The sequence below is a fragment of the Chiloscyllium plagiosum genome, unplaced genomic scaffold, assembly GCF_037043375.1.
Source record: "Chiloscyllium plagiosum isolate Xiang-an unplaced genomic scaffold, Cpla_swu_hap1 HiC_scaffold_1, whole genome shotgun sequence".
Classification (NCBI taxonomy): Eukaryota; Metazoa; Chordata; class Chondrichthyes; order Orectolobiformes; family Hemiscylliidae; genus Chiloscyllium; species Chiloscyllium plagiosum.
Genome location: NW_028270139.1, coordinates 122,887,805 through 122,910,175, shown reverse-complemented (window position 1 = coordinate 122,910,175; position 22,371 = coordinate 122,887,805). Strand labels below are relative to the sequence as shown.

Here is a 22,371-nt window from a genome sequence, read left to right as displayed (position 1 = left end):
TAGTGAAGGCAGTAGCCTGGTTGACATTGTCCAATGTTTGCCAGAACAACTTCAAGCAGAGATAACATTCAGATGCAGGATCCCTGGCTCACCTTTGCCCTTCCTTATCTACCAGCATTGAAGAGACCAATTCTAGTATCACTCCACTTCTCTGGCTCATATTTGCTACTTGAACACCAAGTGTAAATCAACCTGGAATTTTTCTAGTTTGTGTAGCACTTGTTTGCACTATCTTAACATTTTCTGGTTAGTCTAGAATTTTGAGAGATCTTTGTTCAGTTGAGGAGTTTGCTGAAAAATCTGTTGCTAGAAAAGCGCAGCAGGTCAGGCAGCATCCATGAAGAAGGGCTGAAGAAGGGCTTATGCCCGAAACGTCGATTCTCGTGCTCCTTGGATGCTGCCTGACCTGCTGCGCTTTTTCAGTAACACATTTTTCAGCTCTGATCTCCAGCATCTGCAGTCCTCACTTTCTCTTAGTTGAGGAATTTGTTGGTAAAGCAAGGCAAAATGGTGGTTTTGTCAGCACAAGTATTTCAACTGAATAAAGTTTTCAATTAAAGAGAATGGGTAACGGATCTACCTTGCTCATTGACTGTTCAGCAATAAGCAATTACTGTGCTGTTCAGTTTCCAAGTACCAATCTATCAATACGTGGATTGATCTATTAGTCTGCCACCTTATCTCTCTGCACTTGGAGCAGATCATTAACCTGATTAATAATGAACAATGTGATTTTTCTGTTACAGGCCAGTAATATTAGTTTTTATTTGCTGCAAACACAAAGGCCATCACTACTACTACTCAAATGGGTGGAATATTCAGCCAGCAGGATGTCGGCAGCTGCTTTTGTCTGTAATTGGAACCTTGTGTTGGTGCCGAGTGTTCAGATTGAGGAAGTGCACTTCTGGGACAGATTGGGGCAGTTTTGATGATGTGCTGTGAGGAATACTATGGGCTGAATTTCACCAAAGAATTAGCCAAGTGTCAATTTTGGGGAGTTTTAAGGAGAGTTGCCATCCATAAGCTCGAGCAAGTTCTCATGCAATTTCCTGTGCTCGCCTCATTATGTAACATTACATTACCTATACTGTCAACAGCTAAATGTAATGGAAGAGAAATGAAAAAGAATTGCTTCTAGGGGCACATGGTCATAAATAGAAGCATACCATCCCCTTTTGGGATGGGCAACAAATTGCATGAGTGAAATCAGTTTTAAGCTATAACATTTGTGAATGCGTTACCATTTTCCATTATCGCCCATTACTGTAATGGCAGCTACAAAAATCAAGCTGCAGAGGCTACTCGTTGTTAATGCCTTACCAAGTCCATTTAATCAGTTATTTTTTCCCTAATGCCCAGTATAGTAGAACATCTTGTCATTCTTCAGTGTGAGAGCATTAGATATTATAAAGCCTTTAAACAGTTGAAAAGATTAAATTTTATCGAACAACAGCAAAAGCAGAGAAAATAACAATATAAATTCTGCAATTGTTTCTGACAATAAAATGGTGCTGCTTGCCTTGTGAACAGCAACAGATTTCTGTCAATAAATGATGACTTCACTCAACTGGCATCTATTTAGACTGGGTGTCAATCAAGTTCTGACTGGTTTGTGGAGAAAGTGAGGACTGCAGATGCTGGAGATCAGAGCTGAAAATGTGTTGCTGGAAAAGCGCAGCAGGTCAGGCAGCATCCAAGGAGCAGGAGAATCGACATTTCGGGCATAAGCCCTTCCTGATGTTCCTCATGTTCAATGGCCTCATCTTCCTTTCTTAGAAGACTATCATTCTTCAGTATCCATCACATCTTCTCTTCATCTGCTTCAGTTGTGCAGGTTACTGAATGCAATGATTATTCAGCACACCCTGGCTGGAATGTACTGCAGATTTCTCCAGATCAATCAAAACATTGGAACCTCATGAGTCGATTGAACACAGATGCAATGTGTGGGGAGCATTAGAAACAGAACAGGTCCTTAAAAGTAAACAGAGCAGTCAGCATTCACAGCACAAACAAATGACAGTCCAGTGTAGTCCGCAACATACTGGGACATGGAAGGCCATAACAAGACAGGCCATGGAATGCCAGCAAGGTAAAAACAATGACTGCAGATAGGAAACTAGATTCTGGATTAGTGGTGCTGGAAGAGCACAGCAGTTCAGGCAGCATCCAAGGAGCTTCGAAATCGACGTTTCGGGCAAAAGCCCTTCATCAGGAATAAAGGCAGTGAGCCTGGAGCGTGGAGAGATAAGCTAGAGGAGGGTGGGGGTGGGGAGAAAGTAGCATAGAGTACAATGGGTGAGTGGGGGAGGGGATGAAGGTGATAGGTCAGGGAGGAGAGGGTGAAGTGGATAGGTGGAAAAGGAGATATGCAGGTAGGACAAGTCATGAGGACAGTGCTGAGCTGCAAGTTTATAACTAGGGTGAAGTGGGGGAAGGGGAAATGAGGAAACTGTTGAAGTCCACATTGATGCCCTGAGGTTGAAGTGTTCCAAGGCGGAAGATGAGGCGTTCTTCCTCCAGGCGTCTGGTGGTGAGGGAGCGGCGGTGAAGGAGGCCCAGGGCCTCCATGTCCTCGGCAGAGTGGGAGGGGGAGTTGAAATGTTGGGCCACGGGGCGGGTGTGGTTGATTGGTGCGGGTGTCCCGGAGATGTTCCCTAAAGCGCTCTGCTAGGAGGCGCCCAGTCTCCCCAATGCAGAGGAGACCGCATCGGGAGCAACGGATACAATAAATGATATTAGTGGATGTGCAGGTAAAACTTTGATGGATGTGGAAGGCTCCCTTAGGGCCTTGGACAGAGGTGAGGGAGGAGGTGTGGGCGCAGGTTTTGCAGTTCCTGAGGTGGCAGGGGAAAGTGCCAGGATGGGAGGGTGGGTTGTAGGGGGGCGTGGACCTGACCAGGTAATCACGGAGGGAACGGTCTTTGCGGAAGGCGGAAAGGGGTGGGGAGGGAAATATATTCCTGGTGGTGGGGTCTGTTTGGAGGTGGCGGAAATGTCGACGGATGGTTTGGTTTATGCAAAGGTTGATAGGGTGGAAGGTGAGCACCAGGGGCGTTCTGTCCTTGTTACGGTTGGAGGGGTGGGGTCTGAGGGCGGAGGTGCGGGATGTAGATGAGATGCGTTGGAGGGCATCTTTAACCACATGGGAAGGGAAATTGCGGTCTCTAAAGAAGGAGGCCATCTGGTGTGTTCTGTGGTGGAACTGGTCCTCCTGGGAGCAGATACGGCGGAGGTGGAGGAAATGGGAATACGGGATGGCATTTTTGCAAGAGGTAGGGTGGGAAGAGGTGTAATCCAGGTAGCTGGTGAGTCGGTGGGTTTGTAAAAAATGTCAGTGTCAAGTCGGTCGTCATTAATGGAGATGGAGAGGTCCAGGAAGGGGAGGGAGGTGTCAGAGATGGTCCAGGTAAATTTAAGGTCGGGGTGGAATGTGTTGGTGAAGTTGATGAATTGCTCAACTTCCTCGCGGGAGCACGAGGTGGTGCCAATGCAGTCATCAATGTAGCGGAGGAAGAGGTGGGGAGTGGTGCTGGTGTAATGACGGAAGATCAACTGCTCTACGTAGCCAACAAAGAGGCAGGCATAGCTGGGGCCCATACGTGTGCCCATGGCTACCCCTTTGGTCTGGAGGAAATGGGAGGATTCAAAGGAGAAATTGTTACGGGTGAGGCCCAGTTCGGCCAAATGACTGAGAGTGTCGGTGGAAGGGTACTGTTGGGGACGTCTGGAGAGGTAAAAACAGAGGGCTTGGACGCCCTGGTCATGGCGGATGGAGGTGTAGAGGGATTGGATATCCATGGTGAAGATGAGGCTTTGGGGGCCGGTGAAACGGAAGTCTTGGAGGAGGTGGAGGGCATGGGTGGTGTCTCGAACGTATGTGGGGAGTTCCTGGACTAGGGGGAAATAGGACAGTGTCGAGGTAGGTAGAGATGAGTTCAGTGGGGCAGGAGCATGCTGAGACAATGGGTCGGCCAGGGTGGTCAGGCTTGTGGATCTTGGGAAGGAGGTAGAACCGGGCAGTGCGGGGTTCCCGGACTATGAGGTTGGAAGCTGTGGGTGGGAGATCTCCTGAGGTGATGAAGTTCTGTATGGTTTGGGAGATGATGGTTTGGTGATGGGGGGTGGGGTCATGGTCGAGGGGGCAGTAGGTGTCCTCGAGTTGACGTTTGGCTTCAGCGGTGTAGAGGTCAGTGTGCCAGACTACCACTGCGCCCCCTTTATCTGCTGGCTTGATGGTGAGGTTGGGATTGGAGGAGAGGGATTGGAGTGCTGCGCGTTGTGAGGGTGAGAGGTTGGAGTGGAGGAGGGAGGTAGACAGGTTGAGGCAGTTAATGTCCTGGCGGCAGTTGGAAATGAAGAGGTTGAGGGCAGGTAATAGGCCAGCGTGGGGTGTCCAGTGTGTTGGAGGTGGGCGAAGGGGACCTCGGAAGATGGGCGGGAATCCTGATTGTGAAAGTAAGCTTGGAGGCGGAGGCGACGGAAAAATTGTTCGACGTCATGGCATGTATTAAATTCATTGATGCGTGGACGGAGGGGGATGAAAGTGAGTCCTTTGCTGAGGACTGATTGTTCGTCCTCAGTGAGGGGGAGGTCTGCGGGGATGGTGAAAACTTGGCAGGGCTGGGAGCTGGGATCTGGTGTGGGTGGAGAGCTGGGAGTGGGGGCGGAACCTGTAACTGGAGTGGGTGTGATGGTGGGGGGAATGGGGGTGGAGTCATGAGCAGGTGTAGTGTTCCCCTCGGGGTTCTGGGGGGTGGGGGGGGCATGTCAGCAGAAAGCAGGTGAGTGGCGCTGATGGGGGTGGAAGTGTTGGTGACCACGGCAGTAGGGGTGGCGGAAGTCACTGGAATGCCAGCACATTGTCCACTGACATACTGGACCTTATTCTGATGTATGTAGCACAAGCCATGCCTTGTAAATAGAGTAGGAGTTTGTGAATGTGATAGAATTATTGAAACCGTGGCTTCCCCACCTGCCCACATCACTCAAGAAAGGCAGCACTGACTATTAGAGCATGTTGCCAAATACTTACAGTACAAGTTGAAAGTAAATCAGCTCCATGGCCTTGTAAAGTCTGAGATTAGATTAGATTAAATTAGATTTTCAACAGTGTGGAAACAGGCCCTTCGGCCCAACAAGTCCACACCAACTCTCTGAAGAGTTACCCACCCAGACACTATATTTGCCCCTGACTAATGTACCTAACACAATGGCAATGTAGTACGGCCAATTCGCCTAATCTGCATATTTTTGGATTGTGGGAGGAAACCCAAGCAGACACTGGGGGAATATGCAAACTCTGCACAGAAAATCACCCGAGGCGGGAATCAAACCCAGGTCCCTAGCACTGTGAGGCAGCAGTGCTAACCACTGAGCCACCGTGTCACCATGCCACCCATTAAAAGCTGTTAGAAAACAATATTAAGGTGTTAATCATATATAAAAAGCAAGAGTCATCAAGACCCTCTGAAGAGCAACCCACCCAGATTCCCCTACATTTACCCCTGACTAATGCACCTAACACTATGGGCAATTTAGCATGGCCAATTCACCTAACCTGCACATCCTTGGACTGTGGGAGGAAACCGGAGCACCCAGAGGAAACCTATGCAGACACGAGGAGAATGTACAAACTCCACACAGACAGTTGGCCCGAGGCGGGAATTTAACCCAGGTTCCTGGCGCTCTTGGATAGTCTTTGAATTTTGGCCCATAAATAACACATTTAAGATTGCCTGTGATCCCCTTTATTTCACAGATGAGATTGTTTCCAATCTGCAATGACCAATAACCTGGTCAAGATTGTAGTTGACATAGTTGGTCACTGCATGTGTTTCACATGCAGAATTCAATGATTACAGATATCATACAGATGATTACAATGATTACAGAAGTGGGTGGCACGGTGGCACAGTGGCACAGTGGTTAGCACTGCTGCCTCACAGCACCAGAGACCCGGGTTCAATTCCCGCCTCAGGCGACTGACTGTGTGGAGTTTGCACGTTCTCCCCGTGTCTGCGTGGGTTTCCTCCGGGTGCTCCGGTTTCCTCCCACAGTCCAAAGATGTGCACGTCAGGTGAATTGGCCATGCTAAATTGCCCGTAGTGTTAGATAAGGGGTAAATGTAGGGGTATGGGTGGGTTGCGCTTCGGCGGGGTGGTGTGGACTTGTTGGGCCGAAGGGCCTGTTTCCACACTGTAAGTAATCTAAAAAATCTAATATCCTAAGCTTGTACTGTGTAAGTGCTTGATTAATGCAATCTTCCCTTGAAGGGCCTCACATCACACACATGTAGAGGCTGTATCTTCTGTCCAATTTGCATGTGATGCCTGCCACTTTTCGTTTCATTATATTTTTGCAATTTAGATGAGAATGGAAGGAAACATTGGTCCTGAAGCCCTGATGAAGGGCTCCTGCCCGAAACGTTGATTTTCCTGCTCCTTGTATGCTGCCTGACCTGCTGTGCATTTCCAGCACCACTCGAATCTTGATTCTAATCTCCAAAATCTGCAGTCCTCGATTTCGCCTAGAGTTAACCATGTCAACCCCCCTTATGAAGCACTGCCCTTAATTAAAGTCACATTGGTGGTGATGTCAGTGACCCCTGCCCCAACTCCTGAAATAAACTGTATTCCCACTGCTTTATTGTCTGTCACCCATATAGCCCTGAAGAAGGGCTCTGGCCCGAAACGTCGATTTTCCTGCTCCTCGGATGCTGCCCGACCTACTGTCCTTTTCCAGCAACACACTCTCAATGCTGATCTCCAGCATCTGTAGACCTCACTGTCTCCCACTCATACATGTAGAGATGCCTCACATCATAGTTATTGTCCCACAACATCCCAGGTTGCTGCCTCCAGTCCCTACAACTGACTTGCCCATCACACCTCTGGTCTCTGATAACCTGCCTTGCCTTTCAATAAGTACGTACCCAGGACTGACCGTGGTCCAAACTTCTGAGCAACTTGGAATGACAACCTCCACTGAGAAGTGATTAGACCCCTGATTGATATCTGTGCTGCTCACTGACTGATTTCCACCAATCCCTGGGCTGGTTGCCCTGCATCTGCAGGACTGGCTGTGGCCTACTTGTTGGGCAGTAATAATATGGAACTCCTGACCTAAGCAGCAGACTGAACATGTCCCAAGTTTCTGAACTGAAATCGGATGCCGTCCTTGACTGTGACAACAACCCCTGTTTGCTGATGGTCTCCCTTGGCTTGACTGACTTGGTTGAAGTGTTTTTACCATGTTAGCTGCTGGCACATGCTGTGCGTGTGATATTCCATATCATGGTGCTATATAGCAAGACCTCCTCTCTCCCCCAACTAATCAACAATGGCATGCTGCCTAGCTTTTTATTGGAACTAAAAGATAATGTTAGACAGCAGTACTGAAAAAAGAGAGATATGTGGATGCTAGAAACCTGAAACAATGTGACAGGATTATTGAAACTTTGGCTTCTCCAACCTCCCACATCACTCAGCAGATCTGGTAGCATCTTTGAAGAGAAATCGAGAGTTAACCTTTTGGGTACGGTGACCCTTCTTCAGAGCTGAAAACATTCTGAAGAAGGTTCTGAGCTGAAGTTCAGAACGGAGGGTCACTGGACCTGAAACATTAACTCTGGTTTCCATCCACAGATGCTGAGACCTGCTGAGATTTTCCAGCAATTTCTGTTTTTATTTAAGATAGCAGTACTGTTGGCTGAGAGTTCGAAATGTGCTGGCCGTGTGCAAAAAAGCAAATCAAGGCAAGACAGTGAGCATCCAAGTAGGTGCGTGTTAAGAAAGCAAGCTGAGTTCTCTGAGATGCATTGTGTTCCAGTTCGTGAGATGGGTGCCTGTCCTTGCATACAAAGTTGTCTAGCTGCAGCTTTGCAATGAGAGATGTTTGTGCTGTCCAAAGTGCTGTATTGAAGTGATGAACCCTATTCTAAATGAGTCAGAGACGTGCCATGATATTGTGGTGAGGCTAGTGCATGACCAAAAGGTGCAGGCAGTCACTGCCCATGGAGTGAACCCAGAGATTTTTTTTGAAATACTGGCCCAGATGGAGACCTGATGGAGCAAGCAATGAAATGGAGGTGCCAAATATTCACTCTGACTTTCATGTTGGGAATTGTCGGCATCTAGTTTCTCTTCATTGTATGGGAATATAGGAAATTGATTATGAATGAGAGGTAATGATGAGATGTCTATGAATGCAAACAGGTCCCTGTCTCCCCTATCTCATTTCACTATTATACTTTTGAGTGGCAAATAGGGCATTTTTTTCTCAATGTAGGGAATCTCATATTCTGTTCTTACGTATTTCTTCAACTAATTTGCTATTGGTCACACCATTCAGAAGTTAGGAAGATTCCACCTTATGTGTTTGCTTAAAAAAAGAACATTGCAGTTTTATTCTTTTATCTGAACATCTTACAATATCCCATTTAGACAGTAGTTTGCTATTGGATTTCTGCTAATGCCATTCTTCAGTTGGTCGCCAGCACTGCGATAGAGTGTAGTAATGCTGGGTGATGTAGGCTCTCTTCCCACTTCCCAACCTTCTTTGCTCTTCCTTCACAAACATGTACTTCTGTTTTCGCAGCAGAAACAAGAAACTCCGTTTGTGAATTTGCACGTACGCAGAGGGGCAGGAATTTGGTAGTATAGCGCTTCTAGACTTCCTGTGATTCCTTGAGGGCAGACACAGCCATGAGCCAGGAGATGGCTTTGTTCACTGAGGAACACAGCACAGTCCATGGCTTGTAAAATGCTTGTTTGGTGAATCTACTAGCAGCACTACTTGAACGAACCTTTCCCCCAGTATGTATACAAGTCATTCTGCTATAATGCATGTTTCGTCAATGAGAATTTGCTATAATGCAAATGATAAATTGGAGGCACTGTTTCTAAAGTGTAAATTTTTAAAGCATGTATTAGTTATAATGCAATTCTGGCCCCGTTAGTTTAAATGGTGCTGCTGTAATGCAATTTTCTTATAACAGGGGGTTCCACGAGAACGACGCCACCATGTTATAGCAGAACTGACTAGGTATGGTTTTGTAGCAGATATATTAACAACCCTGACACACATTCAGAGTGTTCTCCACACTTTTAATTTTGTTTTATATGTAAGCAAATTTGTAAGTTTGATTTAAAATCTAGCACAGATGAATTATTCTGTATTCTAGTTTAAAATTATGTTAACATTGAGCTCCTGTGCATCTGAGAGGATTGCTTTCTGTATTGTTTTACCAAAGCCCTTGAAGGTAAAGAACAACTACTAAACAGTTCCCTCGATATCTGGTTTTTAAAACATAAAAAATATATATAATACTTTTCTTAAAAAATCAAAATTTTCTACTCCTGAAGGAAACATACTATGAAGTGTTCCAGTATTCTTTGATGGTTTAATTAGTTGATTGATGAGACATGTCTGCACACCAGTCTGACACAAAGAATCTTGGAATGATATAGTCGAGACCATTCAGCCAATTGTGTCCATGCATAATCGGATGATTTCTATAATGTTTAACAGAATTTGCATACAACATTCAAAAATCCTGAGCTTTACTTCCTCTTGATGAATACAAATTAGTTAATTGGACAGTAAGATGTATGTATATATTTAATTAAATAGTTTAGAACTGTTAAATCTTTTTGAAAAATGCACCAAGGAAACCTTGTATTTTGGTTTGACAAAACTAATGGGAAATTCTCAAATGGATAATGGGTTGTCTGATCATGGCCTTCATTTGAGAAGCCATTCAGTATATTTGCAAGTGCCAGTTACCAAGACCTTAGAGTAGATTATGTCAGTCTGGAAATTGTGTGCACCTGAAACATAATTTGATGGAGGCGAAGAAACAATGTTTTGGGAATGTTAAAGATAATAAAACTAAAAGCATAATTAACACCTAATATCTGGAGTTTGAAAGAAACAGATGGTCTCTGCCATAAAAACAAAGTTCCGTGGGTACAAAAACAGGAAGTCTTGGAGAAACTCAGCAAGTCTGGCAGCGCTTATAAAAGGAGAAGCAGAGTTAAAGTTTCAAGTCCGATATGATTTCTTCTGACTTTTTTGGAAGAAGAGTTATATAAGACCGAAGCCTTAACTTTGTTTCACTCTCTGCAGATGCTGCTGTGTTGCTCTTTAGTTTGATAAGAAAATGCATTGCTTAAAAGATTAGTTTGGTTCTTGCTAGTTATAAGGTGAAGATCAATAGTGATGATATAATGTTTCCTTTTGATTACAGCAAATGAAGAAGCACCCATGTCGTCAATGTGAAAAATCCTTCAGCTCTTCGCACAGTCTCTGCCGGCACAATCGCATAAAGCATAAAGGCATCAGAAAAGTATACACGTGCTGGTAGGTGCAATTGTTAACATTGAACAGATGCTCCCTCTCATGAAGGCAAAAAGTTCCGTGAGTTTATCAGTTCAGTCAGTTGAGGGTAGAGGAAGCGAGAGAGAATAGCTTAAGCAGATCTCAGATAGAAGAGAAAAGGGCTAAAAATAGAAAGTGCTGGAAAATCTCAGCAGGTCCAGCAGCATCTATAGAGAGTGAAAGGCAGAATTTGAGTTGCATATACTTTCTTTAGGATTGCAGAAGAGAAAAAAGGAGCTTGGGTTAGTTTTACTCTTTGTAATGATCCTAGAGCAGTTGACTGTTATTTAGACCAGTAGAGATGTTGCAGTGTTTATGTGTGTATGGTGCACTCCAGTTTACCCTTCACATATTTGAGAGAGCAAAGATGGGGCTGCAGTGGGGAAACTGAATGAGATTGGAAACTGGAGTGTGTGTTTGAGTTGAGGAGGAGTGGTGAAAGAGGGGCCAAAGGTTAAGTATCACAGAGTTCAAGAATGCAATTTTAATGACGTGGAGATTTTCTTTTTCCTCCAGAGATTGATCCAACAGAAGTAGGTTAAGGGAAGGTGAGTGATGATGAACAAAAGAGAATGATGGGAGATGGCCTTATTGATTGAAATCCTGTGAGTGCTGAACTGAAATGGAAGGATAGGAGTAATATTTGTAAGGAGGCTGAGGGTCTATCACTCTGTACTCCTTTACCCCATTCCTTCTCCTCCTTTTCCTTCCTATCTCATCTCATTTCTCCCACCTTTTAACCCTTTACTGCTTTCCAATTTTTATCTGTCTTTGTCTCTAACTGTGACTGATAATGTGCAAAGCAGAATGTATTGGACAAGCATCTTGAGGTGGCATTAGCAGCAGTGGGGAGTTGGCCATTAGACAGAAGTAGCGATCTGGAGCTCATGATGATGCACAGTTAAAATTGACCAATGTATCAGGTATTTGAGAAGTACTGCTGGTGATGTTGATGTACATTTGGATAGGATCCGAAAGTCTTTTGGCAACTGGTAACCTATAGAACATAGAACATAGAACATAGAAGAATACAGCGCAGTACAGGCCCTTCGGCCCTCGATGTTGCGCCGATCCAAGCCCACCTAACCTACACTAGCCCACTATCCTCCATATGCCTATCCAATGCCCGCTTAAATGCCCATAATGAGGGAGAGTCCACCACTGCTACTGGCAGGGCATTCCATGAACTCACGACTCGCTGAATAAAGAACCTACCCCTAACATCTGTCCTATACCTACCCCCCCTTAATTTAAAGCTATGCCCCCTTGTAATAGCTGACTCCATACGAGGAAAAAGATTCTCACTGTCGACCCTATCTAAACCCCTAATCATCTTATACACCTCTATCAAGTCACCCCTAAACCTTCTTTTCTCCAATGAAAACAACCCCAAGTGCCTCAGCCTTTCCTCATACGATCTTTCTACCATACCAGGCAACATCCTGGTAAACCTCCTCTGCACCCGTTCCAGTGCCTCCACATCCTTCCTATAGTATGGCGACCAAAACTGCACACAATACTCCAGATGTGGCCACAACATGACCTCAGTACTCCGGAACTCAATTCCTCTACCAATAAAAGCCAGTACGCCATATGCCTTCTTCGCCGCACTATTTACCTGGGTGGCAACTTTCAAAGATTTGTGTACATGGACACCAAGATCCCTCTGCTCATCCACACTACCAAGTATCCGACCGTTAGCCCAGTACCCCATCTTTTTATTACTCTTACCAAAGTGAATCACCTCACACTTAGCTACATTGAACTCCATTTGCCACCTTTCTGCCCAGTTCTGCAGCTTATCTATATCCTGCTGTAACCTGCCACATCCTTCCTCACTGTCTACAACTCCTCCGACTTTCGTATCATCCGCAAACTTGCTCACCCAACTTTCTAACCCCTCCTCCAGGTCATTTATAAAAATGACAAACAGCAATGGTCCCAAAACAGATCCTTGCGGAACACCGCTAGTGACGGCACTCCAAGATGAACCTTTGCCATCAACTACTACCCTCTGTCTTCTTCCAGCCAGCCAACTCCTAATCCAAACCTCCAACTCACCCTCAATGCCATACCTCCATATTTTTTGCAGTAGTCTACCATGGGGAACCTTATCAAATGCCTTACTAAAATCCATATACACCACATCTACTGCTTTCCCCTCGTCCACCTCCTTAGTCACCTTCTCAAAGAATTCAATAAGGTTTGTGAGGCACGACCTGCCCTTCACAAAACCATGCTGACTATCCTTGATCACATTATTCCTATCCAGATGTTCATAAATCCTATCCCTTACAATTCTCTCTTAAGATTTTGCCCACAACAGAAGTGAGACTCACCGGCCTATAGTTACTAGGGTTATCCCTACTCCCCTTCTTGAACAAGGGAACCACATTTGCTAGCCTCCAATCTTCTGGCACTACTCCTGTAGACAACGAGGACATAAAAATCAAGGCCAATGGCTCTGCAATCTCCTCCCTTGCTTCCCAGAGAATCCTAGGATAAATGCCATCAGGCCCAGGGGACTTATCTATTTTCAACCTTTCCAGAATTTCCAACACCTCTTCTCTACATACCTCAAAGCCATCCATTCTACTTAATTGTGACTCAGTACTCACATTGACAACAATGTCCTGTTCCTGATTGAATACTGACGAAAAGTATTCATTCAGTGTCTCCCCAATCTCTTCAGCCTCCACACGCAACTTCCCACTACTATCCTTGACTGGACCTATTCCTACCCTAGTCATTCTTTTATTCCTGACATACCTATAGAAAGCCTTAGGGTTTTCCCTAATCCTACCAACTAAGGACCTTTCATGTCCCCTCCTTGCTGCTCTTCGCTCTCTCTTCAGGTCCTTCCTGGCTACCTTATAACTCTCAATCGCTCCAATTGAACCTTCACACCTCATCTTTACACAGGCCGCCCTCTTCCATTTAACAAGGGATTCCAATTCCTTATTAAACCACGGCTCCCTCACACGACCCTTTCCTCCCTGCCTGACGGGCACATACTTATCAAGGACACTCAATAGTTGCTCCTTGAACAAGCTCCACATATCAATTACACCCTTGCCTTGAAGCTTACTTTTCCAGGCCACACATCCTAAGTCATGCCTCACAGCATCATAATTTCCCTGCCCCCATCTATAACTCTTGCCCTGTAGTGCACACTTATCCCTCTCCATCACTAGAGTAAAGGTCACCGAATTGTGGTCACTGTCCCCAAAGTGCTCACCTACCTCTAATTCTAACACCTGGCCTGGTTCATTACCCAGAACCAAATCCAGTATGGCCTCACCTCTTGTTGGCCTATCTACATATTGTGTCAGGAAACCCTCCTGCACACATTGGACAAACACTGACCCATCTAACGAACTTGAGCTATAGCTTTCCCAATTAATATCAGGAAAGTTAAAGTCCCCCATAACAACCACCCTATTACTTTCACTCTTCTCTTGAATCATCCTCGCAATCCTTTCTTCTACGTTTCTAGGACTATTAGGAGGCCTGTAAAAAACTCCTAACAGGGTGACCTCACCTTTCCTATTCCTAACCTCAGCCCAAACTACCTCAGATGGCGAGTCTTCATCCATCGTCCTTTCCACAGCTGTAATACTATCTTTGACAAGCAATGCCACACCTCCCCCTCTTTACCCCCACCTCTGACCCTACTAAAACATTTAAACCCTGGAACCTGCAACAGCCAATCCTGTCCCTGTTCTACCCATGTCTCCGTAATAGCCACAACATCGAAGTCCCAGGTACCAACCCACGCTGCAAGTTCACCTACCTTATTTCGTATACTTCTTGCATTGAAGTATACACACTTCAAACCACTTTCCTGTTTACAGGCACCCTCCTTTGAAATTGATGCCATGTTCCTAACCTCCCTACACTCCAGGTCCTGCACCCTAAAGCTACAGTCTGGGTTCCCATGCCCCTGCAGAGTTAGTTTAAACCCCCCCCCAGAGTGCTGCTCTGCAACCTTTAAAAGCCTGGCTTGGTCAGTGCTAAATTATCCTTTTCCTGTTTAAAATTCCAGTGAGATGCCATAGATATGCACAGAGCGCTATCCATGAAAATGTTTAAACCCTGGTTTCCTAGGGGGGGCTTGTAGTAATTTAAAATAAAAAGAAGGCAAACTTTAGTCAACAGAACTGCAGTAGATTGACATTCTATTGTCCTTTCAGCTTGGATTTGCAATAAAATAGTTATCTGACAGAAAGGAAACCAGCTCTGAGTAGCAGCTGCCCGCCATTCCTCTGCGATGCACTGATGTAAAAACAAACATAGGTCTTAGAAAATCTGTTGTTTTTAATAGTTAGAAGAATAAAAAGTTTGAGAAGCAGATAAGTGAGTCACGTTTAGCTTAAAGCACTAAAAACAATCCCAGAATATAAAAGTTTAGTATGGAGTATGGACATCTCCCACTGTGGGTTTGAAGCTGATTGACAACATTTCATTGAAAGGCATCCTGACTTAATGCACAGCGTGTGGATATTTTTAGGCCAGTTTCTGGAACCCGAGAATTATGTTGCCAACATAAGTAATTAAATCATGGAGGAAGTTGTAATGCGTCACCACAAGGATCTGTGCAACACAACATTCTATGAAAGATTGTATTTTTCTTTCATGGACGGAGTCAATTTTTATCATTTCAAGTAGTGTGCTACTCATATAATAAATAGGTTGATTACTTTTAGCCTGATGTTGACAGAATGTTAGTGACTTTTTTTCCCTTTATTCTTCAATTTGGACATTGCTGGTAAGGTAAAGCATTTGTCACCCAAGCCCAATTGCTCTTGAACCCCAGTGGCTCACGAAGAATTGACTGCATTGCCATGGGTGTGAGGTCATAAATAGGCCAGATCTTGTAAGTTTATCGATCCCAAAAGGACATTGGTGAACCAGATGGATTCGTGCAATTGATGATTGTTCCATGGGCACCAATGTTGAAGCTAGCTGTCAGCTCCAGATTTTGTGAACTGAATTTTGAACTCCTCCAGCCTCACTGGTGGGATCCAAACCCACAGCCTCTGAGCATTTTCCAGGGACTCTGGATCCCTGTTCCAGTTAAATTAACCCTATGCCATCATTTCTCCCTTTGGATTAGGGAGAAGAATTTGTTGGCTTCCCATTATAGTGAAATGCTGATTGTCCTGTGTCCTGTGTTGCAGGTTTCCATTCATTTGAAATACGGTCCAGTTCAATGAACTGCTTATTTGGTGTCAATACGAAACATTAGGTTAGAGCCCAAACTCGAGTAAGAGCATGGGTATTATGCATAATTCAATCCAAAATGCTTCCCCTATTATTGCATGCCCACATTTTGGCTTTTTTGTTGTTGTCCGATTTATTGGGCAGACAGAAATCAAATAGTTAAGTTCAATAATCCATAAGTAATAAATACATTGTTTTATAGCAACTTTAAGAGTTAGCTACCAGGGGTTATGATGAATTATTTACTTACGATGACTCCCATCATTTTTAGTTATTGAAGCAATTTCAGACAATACCAAATGTTGTCAGCAAATGTTTTTGATAAAATTACCGTGTAGTTTGACGATGATCAACCAATTTGTGCAAATATTAAGAATGAAAATGATCCAGTGCATTTTGCACATCTATAATGAATGACTATATATTTCAACTGATAAAATGTTGTTCAGTAATATGAGATTGGAGGGGAAGATTATATGGAGAACCAGAAAGGATAGCAAATGGATATAGGAAAGAAAAGAGAAAATAAGGAAAGCAATCAAATAGCGTGATCAACTAATGCAGAAAGTATTGGAATAAAATTATTATTGATGGGGTATGATGCAATAGCTTTAGCAGAGATATGTCTTAGCTTGAGGCAGGGCTGAGAGTTAAATATTCCTAGTTATAAAATATTCAGGAAGAATAGAATGATGAAATGGAAGGAGACTTGGCAATATTAAGAAGCTTTTTAATCATAACAATAGAACAATTGGGAATTGTGTAAATGTTGAGTCTATTAGGTTGGAGCTAAGGAATAAAAAGGCTATTATTATGGTATTGGAATCTTATGGCAGACCCCAGCAGTGGGAAGAAAAATTCTTGTTCAAACTTCGCTACTATAAACATAGAGAGCATTTTAAAATTTCTGTCATTGAGTACGCTTAAGATGGATATCAATTGATTTCTAGATGTTAATTAAATTCAGAGATATGGAGCAGCACGGGAAAATTGCTTTGAGGTAGATGATCAACCATGATCTGTAATGTTGGAGCAGGTTCGAGTAGTTGAATGACGTACTTCTGCTCCTATTTTTATAAGTTGGATCTCGCACTTTTGCATTAACAGAAGACAGAGAGTGAGATGTGATAAGGAATTATCCTTTCCTAGATATGTTCTCTCCAGACAGCCTTGGGGTTAGAGACAGGTTGGGGACCTTTGCACTTCTTGATGTACATATATTCTTGACTTTCCTATTAAGTTTTTAAGAAATGGTCTGGCAATTCTCAGATAATTGCACATTCGAGAAAATTCAAAACTGTAACAATTCATCACAAGGTGACCATCTGGAATTGCAAACATAACAGGATCAACAGAAGGTGGCACTTAATGCCAAAAATATTATCATTTATAATACCAACAAAAATAATCTTTTGTGATCAGATTTTCCCACAAGCAGATATATAACCATACCTGGATTTACATCTAAAAAAATATTTAAATGGAGATTTCCTATTCAGCACACAACATCCAAAGCAAACAGATTCTTGGATTTTGAAGAAAGAATCCTTTTTGTTGTAACACAAGTATCAGAGTCGTAACTTGCTAAGTACATCTTTGTCCATTCCTGGGCAAGTCCTGTAACTAAGAATGAAGCTATCTAAAGAGCTACCGCACGATTCTGTACCAATCTCTGGGGTAATAGTCCAGAGTGTGGTGCTGGAAAAGCACAGCAGGTCAAGCAGTAGCCGAGGAGCAGGAGAATTGACCTTTCGGGCAAGAGCCTGATGAAGGGCTCTTGCCCGAAACATGGATTCTCCTGCTCCTCGGCTGCAGCCTGACCTGCTGTGCTTTTCCAGCACCAAACTCTTGACTCTGATCTCCAGCATCTGCAGTCCTCTCTTTCTCCCTGTATGGGGAAATACACTAGAGTCACATCCTTGATCCAAGGATGGGAATGGCAATCACTAAGTCAAAACAGGTGGTGTAGTAGACTGCCTGTCTTCTAGAAAATGTAGAATGGTGAGAATTGACAGAAACCATTCTTTGGTGCCCTTTGGCAATGACAAAACACAAGGTAGCCATCCACAGAACCTACAAGGACAGTTTGAATCCAAGACACTTTGTGAATAATTCTTTTTTTGAAAGACAATCCTGCAGTGGAACAAGTTGGGAAAAGAATTATTAATATAGCCATCACTGGAAATCTTCAAGACCTAGTTTTAGATCACTTCCGTTTATATCTTTTTCATTATCAGGACTACCATATCAACAAGTTACTTCTGGTTTAGATTATACTAACCATATAAATGTTGGCAGAACACATAGTCATAGAGTCATACAACACAGGATCAGATCCTTTGGTTCAACCCATCCATGCTAAACATGATCCCAAACTAAACTAATCCCACCTGCCTGCTCCTACCCCATATCCATCCAAATCTTTCCTATTCACCTATATTTGTAAATGTCCTTTAAACATTAAAATTGTACCTGCATCCACCACTTTCTCAGGAAGTTCATTCCATGTGTGAACTGTTAGTCTGTGATGCCGACATAACCTAAACAGAGGCAGGAGAAGGAAGAGGAGACAAATCTAATGTCCTCATCCACTAAATGAATAAAGTAACAAAGTATTAATAATGGTCAACTTCACACAGAGGTAAACTGAGGTAGGGGAAAATCAAGTGACAAATAACTAAAAAGGTTTATGCATTACATCCTGCAAGTTTTTCTGGGTCAATGTGATACTTGCTCAACAAAGATGGAGACTGTTGTTATTATTGTAGTAATTTCCCAAATGACCATTTCTGGTACCTTGTGATAGTTGCCACATCTCCCAGAATGTGGTAATGTTTGCGATAGTTCTCTGCTGTAAATCCTTCTTTAACTTTGCTTCAACTTGGTCATATCTAGTGTTTAGTGGTCAAGACATCCTGGATAACAAGTATGGTAGCAAGAAATAAATTTATTCATGTATAATTACTAGGAATTTGGGAAACTGTATGCACTGACCATGAGGATTAGGAACAGGAGTAGGCCATTTGGACCCTCAAGCCAACTCTACTATTCACCAGCATCATGGCTGATACACTGCTTCCCCTGAAAGCTAAAGAACCACTTGGCTCCACCCAGAGCCAATTTAATAGCCCCTTCAGACCAATAAACTTGTACAGTAATTGTTCTTAGAAGTTAAATGTGAATAGTTAAACAGTGTAACAGTACCTAGGAACCATAAAGTAAATACATTTGATATGAAAATTTGAAAAGGAGATGTTCTGGGCCTTAAATCCAAACATAATTTAGGATGTTGTGAGGAAGATTCTCCACTCTGCCCATAACTTAGTCTGAGCAAAAACATACTTATGCCCAATAAAAGGACATTCACAATAAAAACTTTGCCACATATCAGTTGAGTTCATAAGTCAGACTAAACTTGAAATGTTGAGTGTATTTTTCTCTCTCTACAGACCCACTCAGCTTCTCTAGCAATCTCTGTTTTTGCTTCAGCACAGATTAACAATTTTACTAAATTGTTAAACAACATTGGCTTTATCTAAATTTATGCTTTTAAATTTACAGCCGAAAACAGAGGTCTTACAGCCAGATTACACAGCAGTTTTTTTTAAATTAAATTGTACATGAACTGTACTATTTATTTAGAAATGGCTAGTAGAAATATAAACAAATTTTCACATTTTCAGTGGATGAGCAAATATGGTTTACAGAAAATTCAGTGTCTTCCCTGTCAAGTTCATTTTTTTCTCACTTTCACTTCTCTACATCTATTTCTCTTTTGTTAATTTCTGTTTCTGTTTACTTTTCTTGCTTCACTTTTGGTTTCATTCTGTCCATGTGGCTCCAGATTCGCAGCAACATTGTTGACTCATGACTGCCATCTGGGTAATAGGTGTGGGCAATAAATACTGGCCCACCTAGTGATGTCAACTTCTAATGAATGAATAGGCTCCTTATTTGGTTTTGTGCCCCTCATTTATACAGTGCTCCTTTATACTGCCTCTCATGTCTCCTTTCTGAGTCCTTACTGACCATATCCTTGTGCACCTGTTCACCTTTCACCTCTCTTGCCACTTTCATCCAACACTCTTGAGCTCCTTTCCTATTAACTCCCCTTTAATCTGCTCTTTCCTGAGACCCCATTTACCTATTTGATCAGCCATTTTCCTTTTGTCCAATCATTGTCCTCCACAGCCAGTAACCCTTCCTACCAATTAGCCCTGTGGCCAAACATTTCAACTCCCCCTCCCACTCTACCGAGGACATGCACTTCCTGGGCCTCCTCCAAAGTCACTGTCTTACCACCCGGCGCCTGGAGGAAGAACGCCTCATCTTCTGCCTCGGGACACTTCAACCCCAGGGCATCAATGTAGACTTCACCAGTTTCCTAAGTTCCCCTCCCCCATCTTACCCCAGTTCCAACCTGCCACTCAGCACTATCCTCATGAACAGTCCTACCAGCTAATCTTCCTTCCCACCTATCCGCTCCCCCCTCATCTCTGACCTATCACCTTCATCCCCACCTCCATCCACCTACTGTACTCTTGGCTATCTTCGCCCCAGCCCCATTCCCCCTCTCATTTATCTCTCCCGGAAGCTTCCTGCCTCATTCCTGTTGAAGGGCTTTTGACCGAAATGTCAATTTTCCTGCTCCTCCGATGCTGCCTGACCTGCTGTGCTTTTCCAGCACCACTCCAATCTAGACTTCCTACCATTCACTCCACTTCCTTTGGTCTCCCAGACTAAAAGCCAACCTGCCTATTGGCAAGCTCCTTCTTTTTCCCAAGTTCATAGCAACAAAACAGGTTTGTTTTTAAAAGAGTAAAAATTAAACAAGATCATTATGTTCTCAGCAGTGTGTGAACTTGCTGTTTTATAACAATCTGAATGTTCATAGGTAAGAACATCAAGGCCTTTGATTTGCAATGATTGCTTCAAAATTCAATTTTATGACAAGATATTCTGAAATTTTGATTTGTGCTTTGAGATCCAGTTCTTCTATTTCAGAAAATTGTGAGTTTGACATGGGTGTTTCTTTACATTTTTATATCATATATGAATTGACACTTTGAGGAGAGATCTCAAGAGTGAATGCAAAGTGAACCAGTCTCAGATAGATATCTGGTGTTCAGCACTGCTTGGGTGGGGCTGGGATGGGAAGATTAGATGTTCTGGTGATACATTGGTACTCACCATCCATCCACCTTTTTTTAAATACCACCTGGTAGATCTGTGGATCCACTATTGGACTGTTTGCTTACCTCAGGACCACAACTCCAGAGTGGAAGACAGCGATCTCCGTTTCAAGGGTCTGCAGAAGCAGAGGAGGCAATGATAAGAAAATGGTTTCAGGCTTGGAGAAACTTAGGCAAGGAAGGAATTTGACAGTTCTGAATTAGGGGTGGTAAAGTTTGGCAGCATAAGGCAGCATGGAGGAAACTTTTGGTGGGGAATTGCATTGGAAGTGTTGGATTGTGCTGCAAAGGAATTGTCCTACACCTGCCAGCACAGGTTAGTACAGATCTGAGAGCTCTACAAATATGTGATTTTTTGTACATATTTCTGTGTGTCTCTCTCTCTCTTTCTCTGTGTGTTTGTCTTCATTATCACAGATTACAATATTAATGTTTTTGAAATACAGCAAACTCTGTTTTAACTAGCACCTTATGAACAGGCACTCTTGATAAAGCGGCAAAATTTATGTATCTGAAATATTGTAAAGTTTAATGCATAATTCTGTCCAATTACTACAATTTTAAAATTTATTTACCTCACTGCAAATATACTTGTTGTTCAATCAAATGGCCACACGAGATGTCAAATACCGCGATCTACTGTGATGTCTGAGTAGTTAGTCGAGGGTGTGAATGAGAATGTTCTCTGCCAGTGAGTTCTATTCAAGGCAAAGTTGCATTATTATTTAAGTGGTTTATGCTATAAATAAAGTGTAACAGTGATGTGTGTACCTCCTGCATTATATTCCTATTACTTAGTGTGTGTTTTTACATTAATTATGTGGACCTCTTGATTATCTGGAATATTTGATCAATTGGCACATTCCTAGTCCCATAAGTGCCAGATAATCAAAAGTTTACTGTATCAGAAAAACAGTGCATATACTTTCTGTTTGAGAAGATTGCAAAATTTGCTGCTGTTATGTTGTATAAAAATTGCGAAAAACAAACCACAACCACCTCTTCTGTGTCACATAATATGCTAACGCTTCAGCCTACTCGAGCTGTACCTGCTCTCTGACAGTGATATTCACTTGGTTACCCTACACTGTTCCTTCACCTTAAGAATTGCCCAGGTCATGGAGGACAGAGGAGGATTGGCACTCTGCTTTGCTCTAAGGGACCTGGAAGTCCTGGTGGACTTGGCAGTACAGAGGAGGTCTGTCCTCTTCACTCAGGATTGGCAGAGGATACAACATCCTGCTAGCCTGATCTGATGTTGCCACCTGGGTGATTGCTATTTCCTCTGCCCAGAGGAACGAGCAACAATGCCAGAAGTTCAATGACCTATGACCTACGGGTGTAAGTGCCACCATCTGCCAGTTCTCAATTCACTCTAATGCTGCTACAGCATTTAACTCCCTGCAAAGCTCCTACACTACAACTCTCACTATTGTAGGCAACACCTTCCCTCACTCACTCCCCCAAGCTCCCACACTACTAACCCTGCGCTGCCTGCTATAACTCATTCAGGACAAAGTATCACCTTTCCTCTCATTTGCACCAGCACTAACAGCTGCCCCACTCACTTTCAACT

At 43.4% G+C, this 22,371-nt stretch overlaps 1 protein-coding gene across 9 annotated transcripts in view; it reads left to right on the top strand.

Moving 5' to 3' along the window:
- The window catches only part of znf532 (zinc finger protein 532), a 222,107-nt gene that overhangs the window by 177,340 nt on the left and 22,396 nt on the right, over positions 1–22,371 (top strand). For all 9 annotated transcript variants that reach the window (XM_087990306.1, XM_087990325.1, XM_087990312.1 and 6 more), the window contains one exon: positions 10,250–10,362. In XM_087990306.1, the coding sequence (XP_087846432.1) occupies positions 10,250–10,362 (113 nt within the window). The remainder of the gene's footprint in view (positions 1–10,249; positions 10,363–22,371) is intronic.